Raw genomic sequence first — 26,191 nt, 5'->3', positions numbered from 1 at the left:
CATAGCCAGCCTCATTGAAGTATGGCTTGTCATTGAGAACAAGTGCTTGAAGGGATAACAGAACTTGCAGAATGGTAGAACTTTCTGGATCCCATACTTCTGTGCTAGATCCCATCCAGGTATTCAGAAGGCTTAAGCAAACTTTTCCTGACTCGTACAAATTAGGATTCAATCGAAGCCCACCAGAGTTATAGTGCACCATCTGCAAAACACAACAATTGGTTATGTTTGGCCTTTAGCCATTATGTGCTTCCTTTAAGCTACAGACACTCAATATCTGAAGATTGACACCTCCTCATGCATTAAAACAAAGAACTTCATATGTAATAGAGGTTTCGTGCTTTTTGTGGGCTATGTGCCGCCTTGCAAATGACTTTATTAGACGCTTACAAGGCATTCCAGTTTGAAGGAAAATAAGAGCGAAGTGAATGGGTTTACTCATGTAGACGGTGGCAGTGTCTGCATGTCCACGTGTCCATCCATTTTCACTTTTTTTTTTTACAAATATGGAAATAAAGTCTCCATCTTATGGATACAAATACAGATAGAGGTAATGTAAAAAGTTTCTGTACTAGAATGTGAATACTCGGAAGTTCGGAACATTTCAAAATGCAGCAAATGAAGTCTACCTTTGATTGAACTGTAACATTTGTCTCCAATCAGCAGTGTTGATAATAGTGTATTGTAGTGGGTTTTAGTCCCACATTGCTTGGGAGAACAAACCTCACACTCCTCTACTTGTATAAATATATGTGCATACTCAATATTCAATTCAAGGGAAATTTACCCAAGATTCTCTCTCTCTTACTTTAACATGGTATCAGAGATAGGGCTATTTCCCTTCCAATAAATTATTTTTTTAACGCTTCTGCGTTCTTTTGCCAAATCTTGGCCTTATTGCTTTGCAGCCGTTTAATGTTTTTTTTTCTGCCAGATATTTTAGCCTTGTCGCTTTGCGGCCTCTTAACGTGTTTCGCGTTCTCGTTTAAACCTTCGGGTTTTCATTCTAACCTTCGGGTTCTATTTTAACGGCATTACCGTTTCAAGCCCGTCTCTCGGTCTCAAATTAACGGCATCGTCGTTTCAAGCCGTCTCTCGGCCTCAAACGAACGGCATTGCCGTTTCGCAGTCAGTAACGGCATCTCGACATCTTAACGTCTCAACATTGTTGTTATGGCTCCTTCAGAGAAGATTCCCAAACCACCTTTGCCCCTCAATGATCAAAGTGACTGGGCAGGGTGGTCCACCATTGTCACCAATGCCTTGCGTGGCGCTGGTTTGCTTGATCATCTCACCAGTACGGGACCAGTTCCACCGTCCATCAGCACTGTTGCTTCATCCAGTACTATTGCCTCTGGCAGTGGTGATGTCGATCTTCAGACTGCTCGTGCTCTCTATGTCAAGGAGAGTTCAGAGTGGCAATTGCAGGAATTTCGTGTTATGGATTATCTCACTCGCTGTGTTGGCTCTGGTCTCACTGTCGAGATTGGCTCGCTTCCCTCTGCTCAGGCCATGTGGACTCGTCTCACTGAGCGTTTCACTGAGTGCTCGGGTGCACGGGAGGCATATCTTCTGCAACGCATTTCTCTACAACGCAAAGGTAGTTCATCTCTGCAGTCCCATTTTGGACAAATGCAAGCTTTTTGGACAGAGTTACGCTCCATGCTTCCTGGACGTAAGTCCACATATGAAGACTGGCTAGCCTGGTACGAACGGCATGAGGTGCATCAACTGTTTCAGTCCCTTCCTGAGTATTCAACTATGGTTGATCAACTACTTCATCAGCCTCAATTTCCGACTTTGGCCTCAGTTATGGGAGCTCTCACTGCTTATGAGACCCGGCAGCAGACAACACGACTCAATTTGTCAACAGACACTCCTACCTCTTCACTCGAGACTGTTTTGTCTGTACCTGTCACTGCTCCTGTTATGAATTATACTTCTCCACAGGCTCCCTCTCCACAGGCTCGATCTAAGCTCTCTTGCAAATATTGTAAGAAGGAAGGACACCGCATTGAGACATGCTTCAAGCTTCATCCTGAGTTACGTTCCTCAGGTACTGGACGTGGTCGGCGACCCCCTCAGTCTCAACCCTCTCGTACACCAGGATTGTTGGCCAATGCTATACCTTCTACTACTTCAGACTCTACTATTCAAGCTATTGAAAGTCTTCGCCGTCAACTTGATGCTTTTCAACATATCACCTCTACATCCGCCGCACAACTCTCTGGTATGCATTTTGCTGGTTCTTCAGCTAATCCTTCAGTCTCTGGTATGAATGATCTCTGGATTTTTGACTCTGGTTGTTCCTTTCATATGACTTGTAATGCCTCACTTTTATCCTCTGTCTTTACTTCATCCTCTCTTCCTCCTATCTACACAGCTGCTGGACAACCATTGTCCATTACTCAGTATGGCTCTATTACCCCCACAAAATGATCCATCTGGTAGTCTAACACTTGGTCCCGTCTATGTGGCTCCTCAGTTGTGCTTGAATTTAATTTCTATTAGCTCTTTATGCATGACGGGCTTGTTTGTCTCATTTTTTTCTGATACTTTTATTGTGCAGGATCCACAGACGGGCAAGACGGTTGGGGCGGGTCGTAGGAGGCACAAACTGTATTTTCTGGAATATCTTCACCTTCCAGAGTCCATACGTCCACGTTCTCTTGTTGCTTCTCTTCGTTCGTCAAAACCCTCTACCTCGCTTCCTACCAATTTATGGCATAGACGACTTGGTCATGTGTGTAATAAAAGGCTGGAGAGTCTTATTCAGTCTGGAGTACTTGGTCCTGTATCATCTAGTTCTAGTATTGAGTCATGTGCTGGTTGCAAATTGGCTAAATTCACTGCTTTACCATTTAAAATGAGTACATCTGTATCCACTTCCTTATTTGATTTAGTACATTCTGATATTTGGGGGCCAGCTCCTTTGCCTTCTTCATCTGGCTACTTATATTATGTTAGTTTTATCGACGATTTCTCTCGTTTTACATGGGTTTACCTACTTAAGAATCGCTCTGACGTACTTACTGCTTATCAAGCCTTCACTGCTATGATTTTCACTCAATGGCAATCTCGTATTAAAGTTTTTCGTTCTGATTGTGCCAAAGAGTACCTATCCTCTGCCATGCGCTCTATCATGTCCTCTCATGGGACTATCTTTCAACAGTCATGTCCCTACACTCATGAGCAAAATGGTGTTGCTGAACGCAAACATCGTCATATCCTCGATACTGCTCGATCAATGCTCATTTCTTACTCTGTTCCTCGTCGTTTTTGGGCTGAGGCTATTCTTACCGCGACTCATGCCATTAATATCTCTCCATCTAGCTCTCTTTCCGGTGCTACTCCTTATAGTCGTGTTTATACTCACCCTCCCCGTTATGATCTAGTTCGCGTTTTTTGTTGTCGATGTTTTGTTCTTCTGCCATCTCACGAACGTGATAAATTATCTCCCAGAGCTGTTTCTTGTGTTTATTTAGGAATTAGTTCAGAACATCGAGGTTATCGTTGTTATGATCCAACAACTCGTCGAGTTCATATATCTCGTCATGTTCAGTTCGAAGAGGATTCTCTATATTATTCTGCTTCTGATGACTTTAATTTCCTCCACTCTACTGATCATGCTTCCCCCAACTGCATCACCCACTTCTTCACCTCAATTTTCCTTTCGAGATCTCCCTGACATCTCTCCCTCTCCTTCTGTTGACTCTTCCTCACCCGAGTCTTCTCTTACACCATCTAATCCATATCCCGTGGACACAACTCTCACTCCAGAAAATACTGTTGATCTCCACGCACCTGCGCCAGCATCTCCCCCGCCTGAGGTTCCTCTTGCTCTTCGTCGAGGTAAACGCCCACATGTCATGCCTGCCCGGTATGCTTCTGTTACTTCTTATTCACCTATCTTTCATAACTTTCTTGCTGCCATTCATACTATTGTTGAGCCAAAGTCCTTCCAAGAGGTAGTTCAAATTCCAGAGTGGCGACAGACTATGGCTGAGGAATTTCAAGCCTTTCAGCAAACTCATACCTGGGATGTTATTCCCTGTCCTCCTGGGATCTCTCTTGTTGGCAGTAAATGGGTTTATAAGGTCAAATTTCGTCCTGATGGCACCATTAAACGTCGAAAAGCTCGTTTAGTGGCTCGAGGTTTTACTCAGCAACAAGGTATTGGTTATGAGGAGACATTTGCTCCTGTTGCTCAGATGCCCACTGTTCGTACTCTCCTTGCGGTCGCTGCTGCTCATCGTTGGCCCTTATACCAGATGGATGTCAAAAATGCTTTTCTTCATGGCTCTTTATCAGAGACCGTATATATGCAACCGCCTCCATGGTTAAATATTCCTCTGGGACATGTATGTCTCCTTCGCCGTGTTGTTTATGGTCTCAAACAGGCACCCCGCGCTTGGTTTGAGTGTTTTCGTGATGTCGTGCTCAAAACGGGCTTTATAGAAAGTCATCAAGATGCTTCTCTGTTTGTTCGCACTACATCGCGCGGCAGAGTTTTATTACTCATTTATGTAGATGATATGATCATTACAGGTGATGATATGGCAGGTATACAATACGCAAAATCTCAGTTGCAACAACAGTTCCACATGAAGGATCTTGGATCTCTTCGGTATTTTCTTGGTCTAGAAATTTCTCAAGGCCCGCGGGGTGTATTACTGTCTCAACAGAAGTATCTCTCAGATATTCTAAATCAAGCTGAGCTAACTGATAATGCAACTGTCGATACTCCACTCCAGCAGAATGTTAAACTTTGCTCTACTGACGGTGAGCCTCTATCTGATCCTACCCGATATCGACATCTTGTTGGCCAGTTGGTCTATTTGTGCATCTCTCGACTAGATATCTCTCATGTTGTTGGTATTGTCAGTCAATTTGTTAGCGCTCCACGTTCTGTATACTATGCTGTCTTATTACGGATTCTTCGGTACCTCCGGGGTGCTAGCACTCGCTCTCTTTTGTTTCCTGCTACATCTAAGTTAGAGCTTTGTGCATATTTTGATGCTGATTGGGCTGGTGATCCAACTACCAGAAAGTCTACCACGGGTTATTGTATATTTTTTGGTGATTCTCTTATTTCCTGGCGAAGTAAGAAACAAGATGTTATTGCTCTTTTCAATACTGAGACAGAGTATCGTGCAATGTCCATAACAGCTAAAGAGATTATTCATCTTCGTCGCCTTCTCAGTGATTTCGGCATTTCTGTTACGACTCCTACTCCTCTCTACTGTGATAATAAGAGTGCCATCCAGATTGCTAATAATCCAGTATTTCATGAAAGGACCAAACATATTGAGATCGACGCTCATTTTGTCCGTCACCAAGTTATCAAGGACAAGACAATTCTACTTCCTCATGTTTCATCCGCTGACGAGCTTACAGATTTCTTTACAAAGGCCTTACCTGTTCATCGGTTTCAGTTTCTTGTACGCAAACTCACTTTGTTTGATCCAACATGAGTTTGAAGGGGGTTGTTGATAATAGTGTATTGTAGTGGGTTTTAGTCCCACATTGCTTGGGAGAACAAACATCACACTCCTCTACTTGTATAAATATATGTGCATACTCAATATTCAATTCAAGGGAAATTTACCCAAGATTCTCTCTCTCCAACTGTGATAATAAGAGTGTCATCCAGATTGCTAATAATCCAGTATTTCATGAAAGGACCAAACATATTGAGATCGACGCTCATTTTGTCTGTCACCAAGTTATCAAGGACAAGACAATTCTACTTCCTCATGTTTCATCCGCTGACGAGCTTGCAGATTTCTTTACAAAGGCCTTACCTGTTCATCGGTTCCAGTTTCTTGTACGCAAACTCACTTTGTTTGATCCAATATGAGTTTGAAGGGGGTTGTTGATAATAGTGTATTGTAGTGGGTTTTAGTCCCACATTGCTTGGGAGAACAAACATCACACTCCTCTACTTGTAAAATATATGTGCATACTCAATATTCAATTCAAGGGAAATTTACCCAAGATTCTCTCTCTCTTACTTTAACAAGCAGTAACCAGTGTGTATCCATATTTGATTAAATAAATATAGATAATGAGTTTAAATAAAATATATTTCTTTATTATATAATAATGAGCATGAAAACATTAGCTAATTGGCAGATGGAGTTGCTTGAAAGCTGCAAAAATCACCATTGAATGCTAGTTGGTCACATACAATTTCAAGGAATGACTAACACTTACCTGCTATTCCTAAATTTTAATAGATACCCATATCCTAATCAGCTAAATCTTTTTCCTCTGCTCAATCAGGAAATATGACTTAATTGTTGCTCTGTCACTATTTGTCAAAAAAGCTAATGAAATGAAAATCATGCAAAGCATTTACCAACAAACAAAAAGGAATGAAGCAGTAAGCAAGTTAGCCATAATATCAGAGGCAATATCAAGTCAGTTGATGTTGCGTTACGATCAAATGATGATATTTTAAGCGTTAAAACATACAAGTGAATTGTTTGGTAGCAAAGCTCTGCATTAACAAATAAGAAAACTTATTTCACATGAATATATTATTTAGTATGTTCAGACACCCAAGAAGAAGATCACCTAATTGAATCATATTGACTGTTAGAGAATCTAATCAAATTGACAGGAGCAGAAAACATCACTAAGGAAAAAAATTTTAAAGAATGCTTACAGGAGGTTCATGAGGGTAATCAGGAGGAAAGAAGATGTCAAAGAAGAAGAGACCATCATGGTAAGGAGTTCCGGGTGCCCCCACAATGCATGCCCTAGCGAGGTCCATCCTTTCCTCATAAACTCTCACATAGATGCTATCTATTAAAATCAAAAGCAAATACCGCATCAGCATAACCGCTAGCAATAAAAAGTTCAAAAACCAGCAGAAAACTAGTATTATATCATCAAAAGTTCATTGACAGTTTATTAATTATCAAATAAAATAAAATAAAATAAAAGGATCACCCCACTGGAGAGCACACACAAAAGCTAAAATTCTTCCACAGACACTTAAAAAAGAAACAAAAAGAAAAGGTAAATGCAGGTTCCCCCTTTCCTCGCATCAGTGAAAAGATCACCATGAAAGTATTGATGGATAACAATGTCCACTAAATTTAAAAGAAGATTTGGAGAGACTAATACGCTGTTCATGAAACTGTGGTGGAGATGGTAATAGAGTATACTTATAACATTAAGAGGAAACAAAAACAAGAGTCTACTTGAAAATTAAAGAGACCTGGTAGATCTTTCTTTAGGATGCCCCATTCTTGCTGCACCTTCTTCAACCAACCTCTTTTGACCTGAGAGGATACAGGAGAAAAATATAACTTTAGAAATGAGCACACAACTGGAAAAGACTCCAATTTTACAGGCAAAAACAGCTCTTTACCTGAGAAGTTAGTCCTTTGCCAGCATTATTCAGAAAATGATGATCAGAATAATCATCAACAATGTCAAACTGTTTGAACATTCTTGGGTTCTCATTTTCTTGCGGAGGTGTCACATTTTCTTTGAGTTTGGTTTCTTCTTCATGCTGCTCCAAACTTTGTGGTTCCATATCATTGCCATTCAAATCTGCTTCTTCAGGCTCTAAAATCAGAAATTCTGGAACACCTTTCCACTGGAAATTTTCAAAATTAAGAAATCCTATTAGATCTGTTGCTCCTTATTGAATTGTGATTTTAATGGGACATGGAAATTAACCAACTTACAAGGCCTAACAGAGAAGTAGAAACACCAGAGCCAAATATGTTTGTAGCAATAGACTTGAAGAATCGAAGAGATGCACAAGGAAAGAGAAGGGAACTGATACCCCACACTTCCCTCTCATAAGCTTCGGTGAAGTTGTCTGCAGCCTTTAAAAGAAAATGAGAAATGTTCAGCTCATTTCATCAGAGATTGCTGACTAGTGTGCATAAAACAAGAAAAAAACGTACATCCACGCAATATCACGTGAAAAGAGATATGAGGTTAATGAGGGAGAAAGATGATGCTTCTACCTTTTCTTTGCCAAGGCAATGTGTTCTCTCCTGTTCAGTTGTGTTCTTGGTGACAGACTCTGGAACAGATTCGTCAATAGCTGTTGGAATCAAAGAATGATCACCAATCCTATCCAATCCAAATATTTCAGAAGGGTAAACCTGAAATAATTCGTAACCATAATAAGTCTTTTGCTAGAGACACGAGATGACATAAGTAGGTGCAACTACGTTGGACACTTAATTTAAATGTCCATATGGAGATCAAAGCACTGGAAAACAAGCTCAATTTACAGTGTATTTTTCGCTATTTAGTCACAATAGACTTGGTATCATGAAATTAGTTCTCCACACAAGTGTGATTGCCAAATTAGATGGAAAGAAGTGTCTCATCAAATATGATTAAAAACGAGTCCCCTAACCTCCCTTTTGTTTTTAAGTAATCTAAGGACAGTGTCCGTGACAATTCTTTCTAAACGTTTATCGAGAACAGTTAATGACGTTCACAAGTTGATCTCACAGTTAGCTGAGTCCTAACCTACTTTTACATTTATCAAGTCCTAACCTCCTTCTGTTCACTTGAAAAGTATGACACATATCAAGTTCTTTAAGACAAACTTCTTATTGTTTACTTGCAGGACCTTAATTCAATCTGCATGGCCATCTCCTCAATACCTAAAAGTCCCAGGAGAACTCTAGAATGTAACTATATCTATTGCATCTGTAGGTTTCAACTGGATCGAGTTGGTATGTGTTCAATGCAATCTTCATTCCTTCTATTGTAGACAGGTACATCACTAAAGTAAATGATCAGACTCTTAAATGATCAGCTTCAGACATAGCTCATCAAATGTATGAAATTTCTAGACAATTTATAAAAATAAAAAGGCATGACCATCCATTCATATAGGTCTACTTAAGTCTTGATTGCAACTTTCAAATTTTTTCATTACTGATGTAGCTGAACTTAAATTTGATGATATTGACTTCAAAATTAATCTTCGAGGGTATGTTAGAACCAATGGGCTCTTCCACAAGATTGTTAAGTAACAAAAAAGAAAACTTGTTCTCAGTAGTTATTTTGTTAATAATTCATCAATTGGGGATAAGCAGAATTAAACTCCAGAAAGACTTGAGCTCTCAGGGCAACCTTCGTTCAAACATCCCTCTAATTAGAAATCAGTTCTTCACACTCTCCTTTGAACTCTTATTGTACCAGTCTACCAGGAAGATATGTTTTGGTGGCTAGTAGGTAGAGGTCCATCACACGTAAGAAATGTGTACTCCCTCTTGTTCCAAAAGAACAAACTTGAAGTTCTTTCCAAACCAGCAAACTACATGATAGATTACCTCAACGGACGATTCATCTGTTCATTTGATCTCTATCACAACATAGATGAACAAAAATTTTTGTGTTCTGAAAATTCCTAGCCTATTAATCCAATGATACCAAAAATGAGGGTTTTTTAGTATAGAAGGAGAGGATACATTCTATATGGTTTAGAAACTTAATTGCATAAATTTCCATAGATCTCTATCACAACATAGACGAACAAAATTTTTTGTGTTCTGAAAATTCCTAGCCTATTAATCCAATTATCCAATGATACCAAAATGAGGGTTTGTTTAGTATAGAAGGAGAGGATACATTCTATATGGTTTAGGAACTTAATTGCATAAGTTTCCATAGACACTTTATAACATGCATATCAAAATGAATGGTATGCATAACCGGTTGGGTAGCCCATCTGATTGCTTGGTGTTGGGAACAAACTCAGGTTTGATCCTAATGAACAATAAACTGCTACCCACTATATACATATTATACATGTATGCTGCATGAAAACGGGTATGGGTGCAGGTGTAGGTATGAGACATATCAATTTGTAAAATGTAAGGTACAGGGGGAACAACAAATTTGTAAATAATTTATAGCTATATAGGAGTAGGAAAACTACAAAAATATGCAGGAACAAGGCAAATACACATACCTCTGATGTTAGGCCTGTAGCCCACTTCACTTTAACACGTTCATCCACAAAACCAATGACATTTCCTATGAAGGAGAAATAAGCAGTGGAATACTCAGCATGGCACTTAGTAGAGTTCTCCTTTTCCTTCCATAAAATGTTTGAGCAATTGGAAACTTCTGTGGTAGCCAGATCATACCCTTGATTCAGTTCAGTAATTCGTACTGTTTGAGGAATATCTTCCAATTCATCGAAATGTGTTAAAGTTCCAAACACAACATCACCGATACAATAGGAGAAATCAGGGTGCTCAATCAGTTCATAAGCACTTACCATCTCCTCGATAGATTCTGCTTCAAGGACTTTCCATTTCACCTTCACGGTTCGGTCTTGTGCATCAAAATTTTTCACAATGCCCAACCTTTGGCAAGTTGATGCATCTATATCTTCTGCTGAAACCTTCTCCAACACAAATTGTCCAGGCCAAAAGTCATGATCACCAACACTATTTGCAGGAAACAAAGTCTGTGAATCTAAGCCAACCGAGCAGTTTCCATTTTGCCACAGTACATCCACCTTGGTTTTTGTCTTTGTGATAACATACATCTGTTTACAATGTCGATCATCCATTCCCAACTTCTGCACTTTCGTGGTCCCATGAGGGGCAGACGTACTATGCAGACCACTGAAGTAATCAGAAGGAAGAGTACACCAGTCACCAAGTTGCCAGTTAGCATATGGAAAACATGACAGTAACTTTAGGTTAATCGGTTTCTGGATATGATAAGGAGGTGAAACAGAACAACTCATCATCACCGAAGCAATCCAGTTCACACGTACCAGCCCTACTTCCACATCACAGATAGTACCTTCATTTCGAAGAGCATTAGGAGAGCCACAGAACCATCTCACAGATTTGGAAATGTTAGGAACCTTGATTCTCACTCGCTGACCGAGATAGTAAGGGTAAGGCGCATCTTCAATCAATATCGGCGAAATTGGCATTACAGTTTCAGAGTCACCTGTCATTATTTCACATTTCGCCCCATCATTAAACATGATCGTAACTGCATCATGCACCCTTTGCACTCTCCCAAGCCATGGTCCATGAACTACATAGTCCCCAGAAGCAATGGACCGGACCTTTTGTAACATCTTACTGTTTACATCTTTTATGACTTCGCCAAACCGGGTCTCCAAATCTACAACCATATCAATATCCACAACCCGGCCAAGCTGCCCAGATGGATCTGTGATGGAGCAGACGACATCACCATGCACAAAACCTCTTTCATATGCAAGAAAATCATCAATTTTTCCAATACTCTCATCCAAACTTGACAAAATGCTCTGAGCATTCCCACCATATGTAGATTCGCTATCCTGATCCTCACTATCACTCGTTTCTGAGTAATGTTCATAATCAGAGTCGTCACTATGGATACTCATGACTTATGCCTAAGAGAAGAAATAATCAATTAATAATTGTGGTTTACACATAACAACCAACATATTAAATTAGAAAAGGAAGCTTAATTATAAAACTAACCCGTTCAGCTTCTTAGACTTAGCAAGGACTGGAGGATGGTAAGCTAACAATCTAACTCTGTGTTGAATAACCAGTCAATTTTCTGATAGCAAAGGCAATCTTCCCTATGAATGAATAAGATGCAAGACAATCCTGCAGAAGGTCAAAAATTTTGAGGCGATGTCAGATATATAGTAAGAAAGTTTCGATTAAATTCAAACTGAGATAAAGATTTTTCTTATCTAAACAGAAATTTGAGAGAGTAGTTACCTCCAGATTTTCCTTTTTCGTGCACTCTTATCTTTCTTCTGGAAGCTGATAAAAATTACAGGTAGAAACTGGTAGCCAATGCTAGTGAACACAAACTAACTAGAAGAAGAATTGTGCGGGATACAAACCAAGGACCTAACCAAACTAACTTGACGGGAAGTCCTATGCGATTAACTAGAGGAAATTCCAAAGATAAAAAGATGCAGAGTCTAACTTGCACCCGATATCCTTAATGCCAAAGGAGATTTGCCCAGGAAGGGTAAAGCTTTAATTACTAAATACCAGAGTAAGATTTTTCGACAAGAGCAAGCTTCAGAAACCAAGTAGGATAAAGGGATTTTCCCAGGAAGGGAATAATTATTTGCCAAAGGAGATTTGCCCTAACATAGATAGATAAAAGTATTTCTAGCCAAAGGAGACTTCGCCTAGAAAAAAGAAAGAAACTTTTCCAAGTCCCTTCCTTGCCAAAGGAGATTTGCCCGACACGGCAGAATATACCTACACCACTTCACTCCGACTAAAGATCACTAAACTCCTAGATAACCTTACTACGAGTAGCAATTTCCTAATAAAGTCCTAATTTGCCAAAGGAGATTTGCCCGAGAAAGGGAATTCCTCTACACCTTCCATCAACTCCCAAAGAACATTCCCCCAACAGAAGCAATCCTCCATCCCCAAATGCGGCTTCATATCGATATCTCCCAAGAAATGAGAACAACGCTACAGAGATAACCTGCACGAAGAGAGGAAGTTCACACAATTGTATTGCCAAAATCGAGCGCCGACAAGAATAATCTACCAAGTTCTAATTTACTCTTTATGCCACCACTTTCTTTGGTGCGCGAAGAAAAGACACGGATTCTCAAATCAAACTCTTACCATAAAGATTAGGGGCGGGAAAAGGAATAACAAGTAAGAAAACCCATCAAGGGGCCAAGGATTCAAGAAGCGGATGCGTACCGAAACCCCTCGAAATCCCAACTCGAGCAAAGGCGAGAACAGCCCACCGCCATCTCAATTCCCGCCATAAACTCAAACAGAGAGAGAGAGAGAGAGAGAGAGAGAGGGTTTGAAGAAGTAGAAGAGTCCAGATCCCTCCCCAGGATTCAATCCGTTCCCAAAATCCAAGAGGAGTTTTGGCAGAGAAAAACCACTGATTTTTCTCCTGTCGATGGTGATGACGGCGATGACTCCACTTCCGTTCGCTGATGAGCTCTCTATTATTATTCGTTATGAGTGGGGAGAGCCGACTTTTTCGTTGTGTGGGTTTTATTATTGATTTTTTTTTTTATTAATATAAATGTTTTTTGCTTAGTGGTTGTGCTTTGCGCGGCAAGTGATCGCAAGAACGCCATCTTTTGATTAATAGTTTTTGCACCCTCTTTGAGTTGACCTGACTCTGACCAAGAGAGGGAGATTAATGCTGGCCCACTGTCTACGGCCTCGGGCTACGAATCAGAAAGAGAAACGTCGGATTATTGGCCAAGTGGGCTCAAGTTTCTCTTCTTATTTTTTTCTTGAGTGGAATATTTGTTATTATCTCACACATAAATTTCAGTAAAATTGCATATATGATTGAATTGATATTGCTATATTTTAAGTATACTAGATTTTATGCACGTGCCACGCACACGTGGTTAAATACAGTGATTAGGTATTTTTGGTTTATTTTATTACTAACATTTGTTCCTCGATTACACTTTGATTATTTATTTATTTGATGTTTGTTTGAATAGGCTACACCTAGTTTAAATTTTTATGTTGATAGTTAAATTGTCGGGAGATAAATATAATGTAAAGCCAATTTAAATTTTTATTTCATTTGAATCGGCATGAAACCGAGCTTGACCTGAGGAAGTATAATGTTATGAAAGTGAAAACACTTGAAAAAATTATATTATAAAAGGAAGATGAATAATAAAGCCAACGAGCCAAGATGATTGATTTAAAGTGGGCTAAAATGAATATTATAAAAGGAAGATGAATAATAAAGCCAACGAGCCAAGATGATTGATTTAAAGTGGGCTAAAATGACAGAAAATAGTTAATAAAGCCAACGAGCCAAGATGATTGATTTAAAGTGGGCTAAAATGACAGAAAATAGTTAATAAAAAAATCATAAACTAAAAATTAATGCTAACTCTAGTACATTTTATATGATAAAAGCATCCACATATGCATATGAAAGCACTAAAAATAGTTTATGAATATCTCTTCTAAAGGTTCCTAATTTTACTAAAAAATTAAACTATTCTATAACAATTCACAAAACATTATCTTTTATTGCTTCTATTTTATTTTTTTATTGAGTGGAGATAAATGATTCTTCATCTTTATCTTTTTCCTGGACAATTCTAAAGTAGTGTCTTCATCGTTTACATCGGCTGTGATATGAGGCTGGAGCATGTTATCTTTCCTTGGGTTCATTCATTTTTTATCTTCTCGTCTAAATTCACAAAGAAGTTAAATATATTTCTTATGTTCAATACAAAACTCTATCAATATGGAAACTTTGATTTTTTTTTCCTATTTCAATAAGAATAAATATTAATTCCATGTATATGAATTTTTTGTACTTTTAATTTATTACTTAAATAAGGTTAGGAGCTACCGGCCTCTTTTTTCTCTGCAATGAATTCTTCTGTTGTCTATCCGATAAGAATTTATGTTGTGTCATAATGTTATATTTGTTCTATCTGTGTTATTTTCCATGAGGATGTGAACTAATACATTACATTTTTCATTGTCAAATTGCTTTAGATTATAATGTTAATATTTAATTTTAATATATTTATTTCATAAAGAAGGAATATCACTTAACCTTAATACTACATCATCGACGATTCTATAATATTTATCATTTGGACATTTATTATTAACATCTCTATCCACTTTCTTGTTGCAGCCTTTCAAAAATAGAACCACTGCTCAACTGTATTATAAGTGGTAGTTATCGTTACATTAAAGGTATAATAGTGTGTCTGTATATTGGTAAATTACTCTTATGTTTAATTGTATAAATTTTAGAGTAGGTTTTCTAAGATCATACCTCTTTCGACTGTTATAATAGTTGTATATATTAGTAATTTGAATTTCTGTTGCATTTATAAAGAGCCTTAATAGAGATGCTTTTGACTTAGCAACTTATTCTGAAAGAGTACTGCATATTAGCTTTAAAAAATAATATTTTTTTTACGATGTTATATGGACATTTGCTTGGTTTACTTCCTATTCTTTTGTTTCTTCAGTAAGTTGTATCTTTGGGTTGATATATATTATTGATCCAATTTTTGATGACATGCATATCTCCTCTATAAATTTGAGACATGTATAAGGTGAATTTTATATTTAGTGGCCTTTAATAAGAATTGTAGTAATAAAATATATTACCTTCATATTTAGAGATCTTAAAATTTAATAGTGATATTACATCATTATATTTGATCATGTCTTTAAGAATTGATCCTTCGTTAGGAGTCATATCCTTAAATAAAGTCACACGCAGGGTTGTGATACTATATAAGAAAAAGAAAAAGGGTGATTTTATATTTTTTTGCTTACGCAGAGTCATGTCATAGTAATTTTTCTTTTATCTTTCATAAAGAATGTTTCTTTGATTGGAACAAAATTGTTCAATATATTGTTCATGGGGATTCAGTCGGTGCTTCTTTGATAAATATAACTTATATTAGTGTTAATTAAAGTGATTCATGGACGTTCTGAATTCCATTTGAAATGAAAACTGCTTGATTCTTTGGAAGGATATCTCTAAATTTTCTGATAGTTCTCCATACATAAATCATTGTAATTTTTTACCCTATAAATATTATTACCATTAAACATCAACATTTATAAATTATAATTAATTAATATTAAGATATTATATTATAGTCTTTTATTAGTTTTTTACAATTTAGTCTTCTATTAATTAATGATACTTATGTATTTTTGCTGCTCTGACATATTGATAAAATTTTATGCAGTTACTTTAATTTGTACAATAACATTAATTTTTAATCTATCATATATTTTTAAAATTTTTATTCATTGACTGGATATTTTTTATCTGTTATTACTGCTATTTTTTACCAGTAGTAACTTGACTTTTTTTAGATTCTGAAAAAGAATAGTAAACTTTAAATTATAAGTTACATTTATATATCTTAATAAAAGAATATCAAACAATTACTCTTTTCTTTGCCAAGTTTTAAAATTTTAGCTTTTTTGTGTAATTTTAAACTTTTGAGAGTATTTTTTCTAATTTTTAAAACTTTTTCCTTTTTTTGTAGCACTCATGTAATATACTGATACCACAGAGCTGTTTCATATATTTTATTAATCTTATTTAAATTATTGAGCTATATATAGTTCATGGGGTATTATGATAAGATATAACTATGATTAAATAGATTATAATTTAAATTAAATATTTAAAATAGTACATGGTAATTTTGACTATGGAAAGCTTTTGTCGAACTCGTGCTTTTAAAGGGAGTATGATTTTTGTTTTCCTTAATTTTTCTTTTTTATAATTTTGAGAATGATTTTTGTCTCTTTAATTTGTTTAGTGGATTTTGTAAATATCTCATCCACATTATGTACATTTGTAGGTCTGCGTTATTCTTGGGTTCGACCGGTAGACATTATTTATCTCATTAATTTATTTAGTTTTTACATATACGCCCTTCATTTTGTAAACATTTATAAATTTAGCATTTAATAATTTTATTTAGATTTACATTTCAATTTAAATTGTATCATTATCTTCATACTATGTATATCTAATAAAAATTCATCAATTTATCAACTTACTCTTACTTAATGAATTAATATTTGAATTCCAATAGTATTTTTATCTACTAAAAGATTTTCTCGAACTCGTGCTTTAAAGAGAGTATGATATGAAGTGATGTTCAATAAAGTAGTTTGTTGGCCATTTGTTTTCTACTGGAAAAAAAACTCTACTTCTGTTGGAGAAAGAAAACTTTATGAAGAAATAATAGTGATGAATAAAAGAATTAATTCACTAATTTAAGGTTTAATTGCACATAGATCTCATGCAGTGTCACTTTGCGTCACCATCTGCCTTTTTCATATAACCTAGTACATGGACCGAGTGAATTTTCTATTTAGAAATTATTTTGTTAGATCATGCACTGTGATGGTCATTTGCTTGGAGATATGATCTAATTTAGATGTTTCTTAAATTTGTGTTTAACCTATAATTAGTAAATGATAGCTTTGTTATAACATGTTATTATGCATGACAATGACATATGAGATGTGATGGTTAATCTCAGCCATCGGGAATGAAGATTCCCTGGGTGTATGTCATAAGCGCATATTTGATATGTGTAGCACAAGACCTTATTTGGATTATCTAGGACGAGTCACCTAAGAGATAGAGAATTTGAATTGTTACATTGTCCCTTAGACTTGATGATATCATCATTTTTAATTTAATAATTTAGTATACTTTGATATGATGGTTAAACTTATTTTACAAGTGTTATACAACCTGAATGTTGGGTTACTAGATTTCATTTTGGAAAATATATGATGGGTATGTAGATAGGATCCAGTATACTCATTTTTATGAGTTAATTTATAATGCATATTCCATGAAGATATTAAACTCTCGTCGACGGGTGATTTTTTGAAAATTATTTTTCTAAATTTATTTTTGTATAAAATAAAATTTTTTTGATGTTTCAAAATGATTTTTATTTATGTTCATGGGATTGTAATTTTAGGAATAAGCAAATAAGTGATTTTTCCTGCTCAATAAAATTACCTAAAATAAATTGATACTGGAAGTGACTGAATGTAAGATAATATTATTCACAAATATTTAATCTCATATTATGAAAGAGTTTTTATGAACAATTGGTCGGATAGGGATTTGATTGTTAAATTAAAATTATTAATTTGATTAATAATTGGTTCTTGATATGGGACCCAATTGGTCTCACTAATGTCATTGGAAGAGGTTTACATGTAATACAATTCTATTTCTAATCTAATTGTTATGGAAAAAATATTTTATCTTTAAATGTTATGGATAGAGTTTTAAACAATTAAGAATTGTTTTGAAATTGAAATCTATAAGGCAGGTCCAATCCTATATATATGACTCATATGTAGCCTTATGAAGATGAGAAAAAGAAAGAAAAGAAAAAGGAAATAGAATTTGAGAACCTATATCTCAGTATTGCTCCTCTTCGGTGACGGGTGGATTTCAATTAGAGGTTTTTTCTCTTGAAAATACTATTTCCTATTGATCTTGGGATAGATTAATATCGAAGAAATTTGGAAAGCGTTTCATGTATTCTTCTAGATTTTAACTAATTTTGATTAATCGACATGATGTACAATTTCCGCTGTGTTGTATGTTATGTTTCCAACAACCAAAGCAAAAGATATTTTCATAGTTGAGACATCTCTTTCCATTTTGTTAGACAATTAATATATACAACACTCCTTTATATGGTGATTGGTGTATTCCTGATATATTTCATGGTGATTAAAGCCAAGCTTTTGGAGGTAAAAAGTGCTTTATTAGATGGTGACAAACAAAAGTATTGCTAACTTTTTACATGCATAATCAGCCTTCATTCATCCGTTATATGAGTTAATGCCCCCACTTTGTTACACCACCAAGTATTGAAGCATCTTGTAATTAATATGAGAGAGCCTGCCTCTTAGGATAGCTTCAAGGGTGGCATTCCCCAAACAACCTCCAAATCAGTTTTCTCTAAAAATCCAAAAAATCTCTTAAAAACTCACATGAATCACTTTGTTAATGTTTAGGTCCAGTAAGGATGCAAGTCACATACCTTAGACGTTTATTTTTTAACTTATTTTTGAGATTTTTAGTGAAACTTGATTAGGGGGTAGTTAATTAGAACAAAAACTCACTTTAAAGATGATTTATGTATAAATTGAAAATAAAAAGTAGTTTATTTATAATGACCATATTTTTAGGATAAGCTTCCAGGGAGGAAAAAAAACCAAACTCTTAACTACCCCAAAAACTATGATTGGTTAAAAACGACAATTATGCTTAAAAGATTAATCAAAACATAATCAAATCCCTTTGTAACAGCAGTCACATCTAAGATACAGGGAACTAGAGAATGTCATTACATGTTACTAGTCTGCGCCCCGTGCGAAGCACGGCCTTCTCTTTTTTATCACTACAGTAATCCTATTTTTCAATTGCTACAATATTTTTAAACGCTACAGAAATATATTTTTTAAATAGCACAGTAACATTTTTACAGTATCCCGCCTATGTTACAGTAATAATGATACAACAAATTACTGTAACATTACTACATTATGAATAGTGATTCTTGGGTCATCCCATTATTAGAGAGGAATAGATTATACTACTCAAGAGATGCAAATTAATGCTCCACTAAAGGAAATGGATCCCTGCTAGCAATCGTTGAAGGTACACAAAATCTAGTGCAAACTAGGAAAATGAGTGCGCCTACCGTCGTCACAAAAGCCATGTCCACTGTGAATAATCAAATGTCGTCAGTTCAATGCTCTCCGCACAATAAAAGGGCCTAATGGAATTATGAGTCACCTCCATTGAATGCTAACCTTTAAAATAAATAAACAAATAAATTTGTAAACATGAGCAATTGGCTTGGTTACTATTAAACAATTGTTAGTTTTTATGATTAGACATCAACCAACCAAGGTATTCATACCCTTTATGCTCCCTTCTTCACTAGTGCACTTCGCAAGTGTGGGATCAGGGAAATCTCTGGCTTCAAATGTATCCAAAAAATAATAATCAAGCCAATAGTCCTATAGATAACAACTCTACACTTTTAATGGATGAATATTGGATAAAAAACATTCAAACTTGAGTTTCTAACAAGCGCACTCTATATCATGAATCCGCATTCATCATCTTATAGCTTAGCTCTCTAAGTAGCCAAAGCATGAAATAGCTGAAACTTTGAGTTTCTAACTATTCGCATTCATCACCCAGAATTTCTTTGTTTTTTTCCTTTTTTCATTGAGACAATGGACAAATAATCCACCGTGTTCCGTTAATAAGAGCTTAACAAAAGATGCGTACACAAAATAAATCTCCTCTTGCACACAAGCATATGAACCGCTAGCAAAATATATTTTGTGTTCGCGGTATTTCAATAAATCAGAAATCATAATGTCATTAATAGCACTCGCGTTTGAATGATTGAATCTCAGGTCTCTTGCACAAAATTGTTAAAGAGTATAAAGTTACAACCCTCAACCCTCACCGCGATTTCTGAGTCTTTGTGTAATTGTAGGGTCCTTTAAAATTGTATCAGAGCGAACCAGGTTCAACTCCCGCCGACCGCAACTTTAAAGCGGATTTCAAAAACAGACGTCGCGTGGCAGGGTCCTTTGACCAATACAGCAAGCAGGCTCTGCCTTCGAGACACATCGATATCATTAACATAGTTAGCATATAACGCTCGTTATCACTTTCAGCGCGTCTCGACATACCAAGTTCTTCCGTGTGGCATCACAGATTTAGACATAAGCCGAAGGAGGAAAGTGAGCCTCGATTTGTTGGAGATCACAGGATCTTGGAAAGTGTTAGAAAGCCAAAGTGGGAGCAGAGACGACTGACAAAGGAGCCAAAAATAAATTAAAAAATTAAAAAAAAAGTTGTAAAAGCAGTAGCCACCATGATTATGGTTCAGTCCTAAACCTAAAGGCAGGGGCATATTCCCATACCAACTGTAGCATATCCTCCCTCTAGAAAGCAACGTGAACACTTTTTGCACCACAGTTGACCTACGAAAGTGAAGCGTATGAACCTTTTAGTGCTTTTGCCATCATCAATCACCAACAACTTCGTCATTTGCCCTCACGAAATACTACTGAAAATTCAAGAAAAGCACAGTATGCTCTCTCACTCAATGCCACAGTTGCAGTTCAGTAGAGCAGTTCCATGTATAAGCTCCACCATCCAAATCCAAACAAAACAAAACAAGACTACAGATCTAGAGAAAAGAGAGGAATGGATACATCCTGAGGATGATCTCACCACATTATTCAGTATGTAAACTCTATGACACATTGACATTTCACACAACCTCGTAACTGTCATGATGCACTGAAGAATAAGTTGATGCAACGAGGAACTGATAATAGATAAGAATATGATTTTAAACACCCGCAGTGATTTGTGTAGCATTCAAATAAGAGGATCTTCACACAAACAGGTCTAAAGCAATATTTAGCCACTGGCTATCAAGTTGATACTTTCAATACCTGTTTTGTCCTATCTTAAACCCAAAAGGCCAGTTCAGAAAAACAATACGGTTGCATCTTCATTGCTATGGAAAAGCTTGACAATAAGCATCAATACAAATCGAGCAAAATTATTGGTCGCCGGGCAAACTTGCCTTCGAATGTCACACGGAATACAAAAATAACTCAGTTTGGCTTCTTCAAATGGTGGTTCAAGACCTTATATTTGTGATTTCCACTTCGCCATGTACTTTCGAATCCTTCTAGTACATTTCTGACTAACCTTCAGTATTCAAGGATCACAGCGCTTAAAGCCTTGCTGATACATCCAAATTGAAACATCTCTTTTCACTGAGCACAGATGATATATCCTAAGCAGCAATTGCTACATCCTCAGATTTCTCGACTCCTTGGATGTCAGTGATCCTCAGTTTGGTTAATTCCTGGAAAAAAAAGAAGTGTGTGAACCAGTTGCCAGAAGAGAGGGCAACAAGCTAATTGTCTGAATAGCAAACATAACAGTAATCTTACCTGTCGATGACCCTTAGTTCTGCGATAATTCTTTCGTCTCTTTTTCTTGAATATGATTACCTTTGCATCTAAAGCCTGAAAACAAAGAGGTGAAATAGCTGTAACAAGGGTAAGATTATAAGAAATATCAAAATAAACCAGTCCTATCGAGGATCACTTACATGATAATAAAGTATAAAACATGCTTAAAAGACGTGCAATAACAAGTCAAATATATAACAGAACAATAATAGAGCTAGTCTCATCATCAATATTAGCTACACTCTTCTGTTCCAAGACAACAGTGTATCAAATAAGGAAAGACTGGATGACATTCACATTGCAGTTAAGCCAGACGAATAAGAAATCACGCATCAAGGAAAACAGTACTTAGATGTAGTATATGCACTTTTTGTTGATTCTTAATGTTTAGTTTTCCACATCACACAATATATGCAGCTAAATATTATTCCTCAGTTGCTCAGGGAGCGCAAAGAAGAAAACAATTTGTGATGTTATAGTTACTCCTCTTTGAGCCCCTAAAAAAATTCTTCCAGATAAAAAGTAAAGGAACATTTAAAAAAGCAGTACATAAGAAAGAAAAAGTTAAATGATAAATATTCTTACATGCTCTTCAACGACAGCATGCACAATTGCCTCAGGTAATATCGGTCTACCAATGATTGTTTGCGACTTTGATCCCAGCATAAGAACCTTGTTCAAAATCAACTGCAGGATAGCTAGCTATGTAAATAATCCACAATATAGTAACTTCTCCAAAGTTAGTGTAGAAATAACCACAGGAATTTTCCAGTGCATGAGCATAATAATGCATCAATAAAATATAGATAAAGTGTTCAACAAGAAGCAAACAATTCAGGGAACACACCTAGACACAAAAAACAAAAATACGAAATATTGAGACCAGGAAGAACGTTAAAAGGTGAATAATAATATGAAAAATGAAACAATAAAAACAATCAATTCCATACTGTGCAAGTAAAAAATCAAAAGATGAAAATGCTAGCAGCAGACATCAAAAGATACATAGTCATAAACCAGATGCAACATTTCACAATTATAATTGTCAATACTAAGTATAATGGCAACATTACCTCGAAGGAGCAACTGAAGGAAAATACATATTGCAGATATTGCAAAAGGATTATAAACATTGCCACTCTAACGAATAGTTAAAAGTAAATGATCCTGAATACTCTAAAGTAACAACTAAGAATTATTAATCCTAAAACTGAATGTATACGACTTCAGGTATTAACAGCAAACACGAAGTCATGAATTTTTATAACATTATGTAATCTCCTATTTTGTTAAATATTTTGATTAATAAATTTCAGAAATTTTCAAGATAAAAAGACATTCATTCTGCTATCCTATTTGGAAAATATTTTGATTAATAAATTTCAGAAATTTTCAAGATAAAAAGACATTCATTCTGCTATCCTATTTGGAAAACTTGAAGGTGGATACCATTTATGTCATAAAGATAAAAAGACATTCATTCTGCTATCCTATTTGGAAAACTTGAAGGTGGATACCATTTATGTCATAGGTGAACCAAGTCACTTATTGATGCTGGTACAGAAAGAAAAGAAATGAGATGGTGATGGAGATATTGAACTTAAAAACATCTAAACGCAAGTGAAAATGACTATGGTGAGGTGTCTTTATTTTACTAATTCTTCTCACTTCTAAGTTTCATGTAGTTGGTCAATCAATTAATTATAAAAAAGGTTTTTTCCCCTAGAAACCACCCCTTTAAAATAGGGAACATAACCACCTTTAAAGGATTTTTTTTTGTTCCAACCAACCACCTGGGCCCACTTTTCAATTAAGTTTTTTCAGTAACTGACTTCATCTAACCTCCACTAAGGATCACATCTCTAATATATTTTGTAATTGATAACTAATCATTATGGCAGAATGAGAAAAAATACATAACTTAAAAGTGAGTCCAAGTGGTTGATTACAACAAAAACTCCATTGAAAGGTGGTTTGCGTATAAATTGACAACCAAATGTGGTTTCTGTAGAATGACCCTAGTTTCTAGGGGGAAAACTCTTATAAAAATATCAGTGTATTATAATATTACATGACTACACAACAGGTAAGGACATCATAAACTACAATATAACATGGTCTAAATATTTTTGCAATGTGCACATCAACAGGTATGAGTATGCAGTTTGCTAATGGGATAGAATTAAAGACATGAGCTAGAGGACACGACCTTGCTGATCTAGAATTTGGAACTAAGAAATCTATCAGCAAAAACAAAGATAATGAACTGAAAACCAATTAATTAGGCTATTAATTTGTGGAGAAGGTTGGCACTTGCAACATAATGAATATTAAGTGCAAATGCAAATTGAAACTTCCACACAAATATATTTAACAATATTATGTGGAACACAGTGATTGCAGGCCGGTAACATCTCTTGCCAATTTTAAATAGAGCAAACAACATGAGTAAATTCCATCCATAAGTGGGTTTCAACCCAGATTTGGCTACATGACAGCGTACTTTAAGATAAGTCGAACTGTCAAATAATTGGAAAAGAAAAAAGGACAGAATTAAGAGATAAGACGGGTATACAATACATTCTAGAAGAGAAAGTAGGAAAAAAGTTAAATTTGTCACTGATATCAGCTTAGGCATCTTTTAGTTTCACAAAACGAATTTAGGTGGGAAGTTTGACATAAGATGGGTATACAACATATTCTATGAATCTAGAAGAAAAATTAGAAAAAGAGTTAAGTGTTAAAGGAGCATCTTGGGAATTTTTTTAATTTCAGAAAGAAGCAATAAATCCAATAATTAATCTCTGAGAAGAAACAGATGGTAAGTAGTATTGACCTCCAATTCCTGCCCTACCTGTGTAATCAAACTAGTTCATCAAACCAAACAGTCATCTTGAACAGTTATGGGTATAGACATTGGACCATTCTATTAAATTACACTTCTCAACTGTCGTACAGTCATCTTGAACAGTTATGGGTATAGACATTGGACCATTCTATTAAATTACACTTCTCAACTGTCGTAATATGCTCTTTAAGAACAATGCAACAAGACATTGGACCATTCTATTAAATTACACTTCTCAACTGTCGTAATATGCTCTTTAAGAACAATGCAACAAGAGAAAAATAGAAGGATTGACATCTCAGACATTAAATGAGAAGCTCTGCAGCAAACAAGCTGAACGTAAACCAAGTCAAGTTTGCATAATGACACACGTTAGGGCATTTACAACAAGATTATTCTACTGAATTGGGACCTTGCATAAGAACACGAAAGTCTTATCCTTTGTACACAAGCAACCTCGACAAAAGTATGTGTCAGCGTGATGTGCGCTATAACTGAATGGTTTACAGTAGCAAACATTTATATCGTAATTTCATAACTAAACTTACAGTTTCCTGTTGCAATGTAGCCAAATTCCCCAGACTAACAATTTCACGTTACTGGTGAAAGTCGCATATACTGTAAAAATCAAAAGAACCCTAAAGTCTTCAATACGTAACACCTTACCTTGTCATTAACATCGCAAAACTTCAATCTTTCAGTGAAAATCGAATCCCCGTTACTAACTTTAAACTGGTGCGAACCAATCTACAATAAACACAAACAATACAGTCCCAAAGACAAAACCTTGTGAAGTTTTAAACCAAAAGAAAGTCAAAGTCACAGACCTGGACAACAGCAAAAACAGGCTCCCAAGGTTTAAACGGCCGCTCTGAAGGATCAAGTGGACAACAGCAAAAACAGGCTCCCAAGGTTTAAACGGCCGCTCTGAAGGATCAAGCGGCCCAATCACTCTGTACCCGATATCAGCAGCCTCGTTCGCTTTCTCCTCCTCAGATTTCCCACTCGCTCCAAATTTCTTCACCGATCCATTGCAGCTCTCATCGCCTTCATCATCATCATCTTCTTCTTCTTCTTCTTCGTATTCTCCGTCTTCTTCATTTTCGTCGTCTTCATCATCGTCTCCCGATGAACCCGAAGGTCGAGAAGAGAAATGGCGACATCGAGGAGGATCGATGGGTTGATGTTGATAAAGTGGGAGGATGGAGTTGGAGTGAGGGTTTTTGAGGGTTGAGAGATGAAGAGATCGAAGAGTTAGGGTTTGAGATTTGATGAGAGAAGGAGGAGGAGGAGGAGATGAGGAGAGGAGAGATCGGAAATAATGGGTTAGGGTTAGGGTTAGGCGTCGCTGCGACGCCATTGGGGGCGGCGATCAGAGGGGAAATGGAAGCGAGGGAAATGGAGATGGGGGCTCGGTGCTTAATGGGCCAGAAAAAAAACAAGAAGTAATGTTATCCGCAAACAAGAAAATAACGGATTTACCATTCCCGAGATCGCTCCCCTCAAAACTCCGCATAGAGACTTCTATGCATGAGAAAGATCCACCGTCCAATCCCTATCCAGACTTAAAAACAACATCCCAAAAATTCCCGCATAGAATTTCTACACGTTTGGGCGGGCCGTCCTATGTGTACTTTATATAAGGTACTCCGACAAGGAGCTGAGATCGGTAAGATTTTCGGTAATTTCATTCGATTTAATTTGTTTTATTGTCAAAATAATAAGAGAGGGGGTAGGGATCGGTGGATCTGCGCCGTCCGATCTTGAGAGGGAGGATGGCATCGACGGC

At 36.3% G+C, this 26,191-nt stretch overlaps 2 protein-coding genes across 2 annotated transcripts in view; both read right to left on the bottom strand.

Annotated features, from left to right (window-relative positions):
• Nucleotides 1-12,993, bottom strand: part of LOC109842102 (probable ubiquitin-conjugating enzyme E2 24) — a 30,352-nt gene extending 17,359 nt beyond the window's left edge. Inside the window, 11 exon segments of the mRNA XM_020411014.1 lie at nt 1; nt 4-202; nt 6,671-6,810; nt 7,229-7,292; nt 7,382-7,612; nt 7,704-7,847; nt 7,992-8,132; nt 9,962-11,398; nt 11,490-11,621; nt 11,739-12,471; nt 12,699-12,993. The exon segment at nt 1 is cut by the window's left edge and continues 91 nt beyond it. Of these exon segments, the coding sequence (XP_020266603.1) occupies nt 1; nt 4-202; nt 6,671-6,810; nt 7,229-7,292; nt 7,382-7,612; nt 7,704-7,847; nt 7,992-8,132; nt 9,962-11,389 (2,348 nt within the window). The 5' untranslated portion in view covers nt 11,390-11,398; nt 11,490-11,621; nt 11,739-12,471; nt 12,699-12,993.
• Nucleotides 20,913-25,844, bottom strand: LOC109839975 (50S ribosomal protein L21, mitochondrial-like). The gene is made up of 5 exons (XM_020408451.1): nt 25,288-25,844; nt 25,069-25,151; nt 22,140-22,241; nt 21,534-21,608; nt 20,913-21,445 (listed from the first exon to the last, which is right to left on the bottom strand). The coding sequence occupies exons 1-5, from the start codon at nt 25,760-25,762 to the stop codon at nt 21,374-21,376; spliced, it is 807 nt and encodes a 268-aa protein (XP_020264040.1). The 5' UTR covers nt 25,763-25,844; the 3' UTR covers nt 20,913-21,373.

Source organism: Asparagus officinalis, chromosome 5, assembly GCF_001876935.1.
Source record: "Asparagus officinalis chromosome 5, Aspof.V1, whole genome shotgun sequence".
NCBI lineage: Eukaryota > Viridiplantae > Streptophyta > Magnoliopsida > Asparagales > Asparagaceae > Asparagus > Asparagus officinalis.
Note: the sequence above shows the minus strand (reverse complement) of the source record. Positions and strands in the feature narration are given on the sequence as shown.

Coding starts and splice junctions, on each gene's coding strand:
- LOC109839975 (XM_020408451.1), bottom strand. CDS start 25,762: ATGGCGTCGCAGCGACGCCTAACCCTAACCCTAACCCATTATTTCCGA. Junction 22,242..25,068: donor TTTGCGATGTTAATGACAAG/GTAAGGTGTTAC, acceptor GCTATCCTGCAG/TTGATTTTGAACAAGGTTCT. Junction 21,446..21,533: donor GAACTAAGGGTCATCGACAG/GTAAGATTACTG, acceptor TTTTTTTTCCAG/GAATTAACCAAACTGAGGAT.